At 44.8% G+C, this 9,201-nt stretch overlaps 1 protein-coding gene across 1 annotated transcript in view; it reads right to left on the bottom strand.

Annotated features, from left to right (window-relative positions):
* PTPRT (protein tyrosine phosphatase, receptor type T) overlaps positions 1–9,201 on the bottom strand; it is a 720,009-nt gene that overhangs the window by 368,417 nt on the left and 342,391 nt on the right. Inside the window, exon 8 of the mRNA XM_015563947.1 lies at positions 5,048–5,157. Coding sequence (XP_015419433.1) covers positions 5,048–5,157 — 110 coding nt within the window. The remainder of the gene's footprint in view (positions 1–5,047; positions 5,158–9,201) is intronic.

Raw genomic sequence — 9,201 nt, forward strand, 5'->3', positions numbered from 1 at the left:
GCCTGTGCTTGAGTGAGTTCCCTGTAGTGTCCTATCTGACAGAGTTGGACTCTGGCAGAGTGAGAATGAAGACAGGGTCGCCTGTTTAATTAGGGGGCATTTGGCTAGGATAACGTAGCAAAAGAGATTAAGTGAATTCATTTTACGTCCTCCCAACTCTGGATGAATGTTAGAATTACCCAAGGAACTAATAAAAACCCCACATGGATAGAACCCCCCCGACCCCCAGGGATTCAGATTCATTTGGACTGCAATGAGGCCCAGGCATGCATCCATCATCCATTTACGTATTGACGTACCTATATACTTATCTACATTTGGGAGGCTCCCAAGGTATGATTCCAATCTCCAGCCGGGCTTTAGAACTACTAAATTGGTTAGAACACAACTTTCACCATTACTCCTTGTTAAGCTAAAGCATGAATCCACGTAGTCAGCCAAGGAATATTAACTGAGCACATGTGAACGCTCCTCTCTTACCTCCCCAGGATACACTACTAAAAAGAAAAACAAATATGGCAAGTATTAAGTTCAAGACCAAAGGCTTTCAGACTGGGGAAACAGGGAAGCGCTAACGTCACAGTTTACGTCTGAGGCTCATCTGCAGGTAGAATTCCTCTTGCTCAAGGGAGCTCAGTCTTGTGTTCTATTCTGACCTTCACCTGATTGGATGAGGCCCACCCACATTAAGGAGGTTGATCTGCTTTATTTAGAGTCCACTTAAGTGCCATCTCATCCAAAAACAGCATCACAGAAACATTCAGAATAATGTTTAACCTCATATCGGAGCACTATGGCACCACTAAGTCAACACTGAATAGTCACATGGTCCATGATGGGCTAAACGTCCAGGAGGAGGCTGGATGATACTGAAGCACAACAACAAAACCAGTGCAGAGTGTGAAGATGGTATGGAATGCCGGGTGACGGGGAGAGTGGGCAGGGAAAGCCTCCTGGAGAAAGGGGGAGAAGTGGACTAGGGGAAGCATCAGTGGGGGATGGGCAGCGAGGTCCTGAAATGGTCCCGGTGAGAGATGAGTGCTCAGATGCAGCCATGCGACCTAACTCGTGTCTTCTTTGGCAGAAGTAAATCGAACTTTCTAGAGCATTCGATGTTGTGGCAAGTGGTGAGGGAAACAGAGAATTCCCACATTTCTGGCTTAAACAATTCAAAAGAAACAAGAGCTTTTATCCTAGTTACCAGCCTGGCTCAAGTTATACCCAATAGCAGCCTGCATTATGCAAATTGTGTATCCTAATTAATGTAGATCCAGTTTGATTTATGCAAATTCTTGCTTTGGGCTGTGTTAGTCATTTCCTGCCTGCACTACCTCTTGCCCATCAGGACCACTTCCCCCCCCGACCCCTCATCCCATTGCTGCTCTATGGACCAGAGCCATGAGCATGTCTGGGGTCAGTGAGTTCTGAGTGGCCATTGTGGCTGAGTCCAAGGACAGGAGGAAGGTGTGTCTGACATCCAACCTGAGCCGGTACCGCCTATGGGCCTCTCTCTTTGAGAGCTTGCTCCTGAGCTCCTGCGTGCCACTGGCCCCTCTCTCCATCAGTGTGTGACTGCTCCAGTCCCTGGTAGAGCTCCTCTGTCTCAGAACTCCGCCCAGCCCTCCTGCCATGCACTCCCAATACACTCGCACACCATCTGCATGCTGCAAAAATATTGACCACCCCCCTGACCCCATGGTACCTTTTAAAGGCACTCCCACACAGGAACGCCGCCTTATTTTATTGAGGCAGAGTGTGTGTTTCATTCAATTCTGAACGCCAGGAGCCTAGAATAGCTCACAAGATAAATGTCAATCAACTCTAGCATAATCAAGACACCCATTCCTGACTCATTAGGGCCCGCTCATTCCCTTTAAGCTTCTCAGATTTATACACTGTAATTAGAAACTTGGTGATTTTGACTGCTAAACAGAAAAGCTTAGAGGGACGCTTCCCATGTCTGAATTTTAAATATTTTCACACTTCGTTAACCCCGTTGCTGGTGTAACATCTTCTGGCCCAATTCCCTCACACTGCGTGATTTTTATTTTGGGATAGAGATGAGCACAATTAATTGAATTCAGACACATATTGATTACTGTTTTTCATGAACTCTGAACAGCTTGTCTGGGAGTGATTTTATTGAGGAGTCGTTAAACAACTGTTTTGCTGGGCCGCGTCCCCCACGTCCTCATCCGGGCTGTAAGTGCCTGTCTGCAGGGTTGATGGCCTATTTGTGGGGAGCTGGGTTGTTCACAAGAGCAGTCAGAACGGGGAAAGCCATACCCACTCTCTTCACACACTTGCCTCGCCTGGGGGACACTGAGGTCCACTCAAACCCAAGCAGGGTTCTGGCGGGGTCTGTGGGAACGGCCTGATTCCCATTCCTGGTGAAAATACTCAGCGTGTGGGCCCCATGCGAGCAGGGACATCACTCAGATCGTTCAGTGGCCACATTATTCATCCAAGGACTGCACTGCTTTCAGCAGGCAGAACTTTCCAGATCCAGACGATGAAGTTTTAGAATGTCTCTTGGACCAGTGCTTCTCACACTTCAATGTGCACATGAATCACCAGAAGATCTTGTTAAAACAGACTCTGGTTCAGGGGGACTGGGCTGGGGCCTGAGATTCTGCATGTCTGATGCCCATCTGTGGACATGAGGCCTTTGACGTGACCTAACTCTGCACTGCCTGCCACACTGTGATCGAGAAGAGCGTTCTGTGTCTCCCACTAAAGTATAGGTCCCTGGAGATCGGAGGCCATGGTCTGATTCCTAACCCGAGTTACAGCAGGAAAGAGGCAGATGTGACAAAGTTTCCACATCTCTACCTGGGCACAAGGTCTTCCAATAAAAAGCTGAGCTCTCATTGCGATTTCATAGATGATGGAAATGTCCTCGCCTCCTGGCACACTCTTCAGATGTCCCCAAGATGCTGATGTACCCACAGCCAGTTAGCCACACAATGGCCAGGTAATTGTTTAAGAATATAAATATGATTCCTAGGGCTCTTTATTCTTCTCTGGATAAAGCACACACTCTGCCCCTGCCCACCCATGGTCTTATCACTGTCCTTCACGCTCACAAAGCTTCAGTCACTCTGACCTCCAATTTGTCAAACATGCCAAAGCCATTTCTACCCCAGGGCCTTTGCACTAGCTATTTTTCTCCAAGTGTCATCACCTCTTTGCTTTCAAAGACTGGCCACAGGCAAGGTTCCAACAGTAGAGTGACTCCAAAATGAGTTTTAAACCTTTGGTTTGTAGGTTTGACATACATTTATTTTTCTCTTGATTCTTGTCCAGTTGGAGACTGGACCAGTCTGACATTTTCATATGACAATGAGAAGACTGAAGCCCAGAGACAGAATGCGACAGAATCAAAGCCATTCATCTTAGGGGTGGGGGGAGGGGGGCAAAACTGTCCAAGGACAGACCCAGAGGTCGAAAGTTAGAGTCATAGAGAAGAAAATGTAATCTTAACACACTACATAGTGCTTGGACCTGCACTGCTTAACAATATTTATAGTATTAGACCATTACAACCCACCTATACCTCTCCCTGTTTTTGGCTTTTGACTTTGCTGAGTTCAAGGTTGAACTTAAGAAGAGGGAGACAATCTTGAATTTCTCTTTCATTTGTGTTATTCTATTTTTCTTTGTCACAAAATATACTTTTTGAGGCCAGAGAGGGTGATTTTTAATTTATGGATTTCTCTCTACAATTACAAGAACCTAATTTTAAAAATCAAATTGGTTTCATCTAATTAAATTTGGAAATTGCCTCGTAAACATATACTCTGTTATAAATGTCTGTAAAAGCAAGGGCTCCCGCTTCCTGTCTGGAGCAGAATTGGGTTGAGCCCAGCATGGGGGGCGGCAGCAGGGGCGGGGGGGCTTCCCATCTCTCTTCTCAGGAGGACACACTCTTTTATCAAGTGTCAAAACTCTCTAAAGACTCCTGGTCTACAGCAGTGCTTCTCGAACTCCAATGCCCACATGAATCACAAACAGGCATCTTGTGAGAACAGAAACTCTGATTTGGGAGCTCTGGTGAAGCCTCAGATGAAGTATTTCTAACCAGCCTCCAGGCACTGCTGATGCGACTGGTCCACGGACCACGCTGACTAAGGGGCAAGACACTTGCACTTGAATTCAGGATCCATGAATTTGCCATCATGTGACTTTGGTCTTTTCACTTCACCACTCTGAGTCTCAGTTTTCTCATTTTTATGCAATGATAAGAGCTAACACTTATTAATGAGATTTCTAAATGCCAGAGTACTAAACATATATTTATATGTGCTTATAAATATAAATGAAAGGCTACCGGATAAACCCAAGGTTACATAGCAAGTAAGTGGCGGAGGATCAATCCTGGCCATAGTCCAATACTGGAAATGAGCTCTATCAGCCTTATCAAAGTTTAGTTTGTTCTTGTTTTGCAGTGAACTTCTATACAGCTCGTTCTAATTCTGAAAGTATTTAGGAAGCTGCATTGTGTTGGCTTATGAGTCCTTCCTGCCTGATGAGGATCTGTTCCATCTCTGATATCAGGTCCTGCTAATCCCGGGACAGCATCACTTGGAGGACAATAAAGAATGCCTGGTCCCCAGAGCAATGTTACAGCTCAAGAATCATGTGCCCCCAGGGAAGGGAGTGACGTTGGGATTCTTTTGAAAGCCCAGGGACTGTTGTGGGTAGGATGGGCATCATGCGAGCATTGTGGATGAATCGTAACCACTGCTTGCCAGGCCTGGGTCCTCTTGGCCATGCCAGGACAGCCCAGGTCCATGCGTCCTGAAACCTCTGCTGAAGCGATTGAGAATCCCTTCAATGCATCGTATGCCCATTAGGTTGGTCATCGGGGCTATCATGACAGCACAACAGTATGCCCTGCGTTTTCTTCCCACCGTGTCGGTGATTGTGTCTCACTCCCCTTTATGCCCTCAGTGGAGCTCTGAACGTAGCAGGTGTTCGCCAGCCTCAGGCTGAAGTCAATAGGATGAAGCCATGACAAGAGATACAGCCAAAGGGGCCTTCTTACCTCGTACAGCGTGATGACCCCATTGGTCTCATTGGGAGGTTTCCACTGGATGTAGATCTTCTCCTCAAACGGCCCCCCTTGGATGGACTCTAGAGGAACAGCACCTGGAACTGCAGAAGGGAAAAGTTAGGAACTTGATGTCGCCTTTAATCTCATGTCCCCAGCCTCACTGACCTGGAACAGGAGTTGGCCAAGTTTTCCTGTAAAGAGTCAGATAATCATTATTTTAGGCTTTGTGAGCCATTCGGTCCCTGTAGCAACTACTCCACTTTGTGTTTGTAGCACAAAAACAGCCTAAGACAATCCATACATAAATGGGCATGGCTTCATTTCAACAAAACTTCTATTTCTAAAAACAGGCAACGGGCTGGAGCGGACCCACAGGCCATAGTTTTTTCACCCCTCTCCTGGAAGCCTGATGGCTTTTGACCTGCAGACCGAGCAAGTCTGGTCTTGAACTGAACCTGACCAGGGTTGGAGGACATCTGTAGGTCCCCCAGTCCTGCCAGCACGTGGGATTCTGGGGCTAGTCTCTTGCCTTAGGACTGGTATTTGCAGAATGCAAAGGGAGCTTCCCTTGCCAAACCCTGCCCAGTTTTCTTCAGCTACAGGAAGTGCTTCCTCAGCGGAATCCATCGGGAACTATGTGCCCTGAAGTCTCAATCCAATTAGAAGGAGCTCGCCATGCTCCGGGGAGGCAGCTAGGCCGTCTCGCTGCTGAGCCTCCAATGTCTGGAACACGGTAGATGCTTAATAACCATTTGCTGGTTGGGTAACTAGGGGAATAAATGACCTATGCCAGCAGTTTGCCCTAATGAGCAAAACCTATCCTAGGCTGCTTGGTACCCAGGTCCGTCTCCCAGCCAGCATCCTCCTGCTGGACCCCACCATCCTGTGACAGCCTGGAAGATGCTGAACCACAAAATAATAATTCCCCAAACTTTTTTATAACCCCCAAGGGAATCTTGAATTCATGTAAAGCATTACGGTATCTATTTGTATGTTGGCCTTATAAAAGCAGGTACTTTTATGAAGCACTTACTCTTTGATCAGAATTTTACATACATTATTTCATTGAAGCCCCAAACCAGCTCTGCCCAGTACTGATTATCTCTTTTGCGCTGAGAAGGGAACTGAGGCTAAGAGAATCAAGTAACTCGCTCAAGGTCATATGGCTCTTAAATTATAATGAGGGAACTGAATACCTACCTGTGAGTTTCAAAGCATATACTCTTAATCACCACGCTCGCCTCTCTAGATAGAGCCTTGGCCATATGTTGCAATCAGTTCCCTATTGTTAAATTAAGATATATTTAGTTTTTCTCATTATGGACACGATACGCAGGATTTGTTGACTATTAAGAATATACAAAAAGATTTAAAGAAGAAAAGAACAAAATCACTCCTATTCCCCAGTACTGGAGATATTTTTATGCCTATGCATATACCTATTTATTTTTAAAAATTAAACTCCTACTGTGCATTTCGTGTTGTGATCTTCTTTTATGGCTAAAAAAATCACACTTAAAAAAAACCTTTACATGTTCTTTGGGGCCATGTGTTTTAATGGCTGCCTAGAGAAGGACAGGCCCCATTCTAGCCACCAACCCTTTATTATCGGGCATTAAATTTGGCTTAAATTCTTTATGATTATAAGCAACACTGTGATGAACATTCTTATAAGTAAGTATTTGCATGAAACTCTGATGTCCCTAAGACACATTTTTGGAAATCAATCTACTGAGCCAACATACATGAACTATTATATTTTAAAGGCTTTTGATATAAATTACCATATTACCTTCCAGAAAGTTGGTACAACTCTGGGATCCCCAACAGAAAAATATGCCGATTTTCAACCTCTGCCACCACTGACTATTTAAAAAAATAAGTGTCTGTGTGTGTATCTTTTTTTAGAATACTGGAGAGAGTGGATTTGTTTTTCAGCTTAATTGGCCATTTGCATTGATTCTTTCATGAACATCCTCTCTATACCCTGTGCTCATTTCCCTGTATGGCTCTTCATTTTTGTTCATCATTGTTTTATGAGCTGGTAATTATAATCTGTTTTTAAGAACATAAGCTGTTTTGCATAAGTTACAAATATTTTTGTCAGTTTCTCATTTGCTTTTAAAATCTTTTAGGTATGTAGAAGCTTCGGAGTAGTCAGATCTCTTATTGCTTTCCCTTAACCATTCATCCTTTCCACAAATATTTATTGACTCTTTAATATGACCAAGGGGATGGCGGTGGTCCACTAGGGATACACCAATGGCTAAGAAAGATAGAGTCAAATCCTTGCTAAAGCTTGTGTTCTGAAAAGGGAGACAGACATTAAATAAATAATTACACTCACAATTAAATTCTTAAAATTGTTATCAGGACTTGGAGATAAAGTGCAGGTGTCAGGAGAATTATAACAAGCAGAGAAAAACCAGTCTGGCAAATCAGGATAATATGTGAAAATAAATTCAAGTCAATGGGTAAGTAGAAGTTACTAGGGCAAAGGCGGGGAGGGTGTGTATTGAGTGGGGTGGATACCTTTGGGAGGGCAAGAGCAGGAGAAAAACCATCTTGGCGGGGGGGGGGCAGATATGGTAGCTTGGGCCAGGGTGATGGTATACAGAAGACGTGCAGGAGATTTGGGGGTGCTGAACTAATGTTAATTGGTGGTGATGGATAAGGGTGAAGAGATGGAGAGAGGTGTTAAGACCCAGCTCTTCTGCTTAATACAACTGGAGTGGATCAGAGTGCTGCTCATAGAGAAGAAGCTCAGAGGAGAGTTAGTTTGGTAAAGGAAGCAGTGGCCACACTTCATTGGAGGCGTATCTGTGCCCTTGCGGCAATTTTGAGTTGCGGTGTTGGATATATGAGACTGGGACCAATGTTTAGAAATTAAAACCATGGGCAGGGAATAGATATTGTAGTAAGAATGTAGAGGGCAACAAAAAAAAAGTAGGTCTAGGACTAAGCCCAGAGGAACTCCAATATTAACAAATAGGAGGAAAACAAAGACACTGAAAAATAGAGGCTGTGTTCAGAGAGGCAAGGGAAAACCAGGAAGGTGAGCTGTCATCACAGCAGCAAAGGGAGGGCCCAGAAGGGCTGGTGAAGAGTGACAGGTGTGGCCCTAGCCAGTTTGGCTCAATGGACAGGTCATCAGCCCGAAGACTGAAGGGTCCCAGGTTCGATTCTGGTCAGGGGTATGTACCTAGATTACAGGTTGCAGGCTTGATCCCCATGCAGGGAGACCACCTATCTCTTCCTTCCTTCCTTCCTTCCTTCCTTCCCCCCTCCCTTCCACTCTCTCTAAAACTCAATGGAAAAAATATCCTCAAGTGAGGATTAACAACAACAAAAAAAGAGTGACAGGTGTGCCTAAGTAGTCAAGTAGGATGGAACCTCATATTTTCCAAGTGGATTTAGTGTCTATAAGATTACTCATGACCCAAGCAAGAGTAATTTAGGATGAATGCTGGTGATACAAGCCATCCTGCAGTGGGTGGAGAAGGGAGTGGAAGGTGAGGGATTGTGCTGAGACAAGTGAACTATTTCGGATGTGACTGGGAGGAGAATGCGAGAAGTGGCAGGATGAGATATGGAGCCAAAGCAGTACCCCCTTCCAAACACAGGAAAGGTCTTTTTTTTCCAGTCTGGAATATTTTTTATTAAATCTTTATTGTTCAGATTATTACAGTTGTTGCTCTTTTTCCCCCCATAGCTCCCCTCCACCCAGTTCCCACCCCAACCCTTTGCCCTTACCCCCCCTCCCACTGTCCTTGTCCATCAGTGTATGCTTTTTGTCCAGTCTCTTCCCTCCCCCCCCACATTCCTTCCCCCCCCCGATACTAGTCAATCCACTCCCTTTCTATGCCCCTGATTCTATTATAGTCACCAGTTTATTCTGTTCATCAGATTATTTATTCACTTGATTTTTAGATTCACTTGTTGATAGATGTGTATTTGTTGTTCATAATGTGTATCTTTACCTTTTTCTTCTTCTTCCTTTTCTTAAAGGATACCTTTCAGCATTTCATATAATATTGGTTTGGTGGTGATGAACTCCTTTAGCTTTTCCTTATCTGTGAAGCTCTTTATCTGACCTTCAGTTCTGAATGATAGCTTTGCTGGATAAAGTAATCTTGGTTGTAGGT

This window comes from Myotis davidii, unplaced genomic scaffold (assembly GCF_000327345.1).
Source record: "Myotis davidii unplaced genomic scaffold, ASM32734v1 scaffold199, whole genome shotgun sequence".
NCBI lineage: Eukaryota > Metazoa > Chordata > Mammalia > Chiroptera > Vespertilionidae > Myotis > Myotis davidii.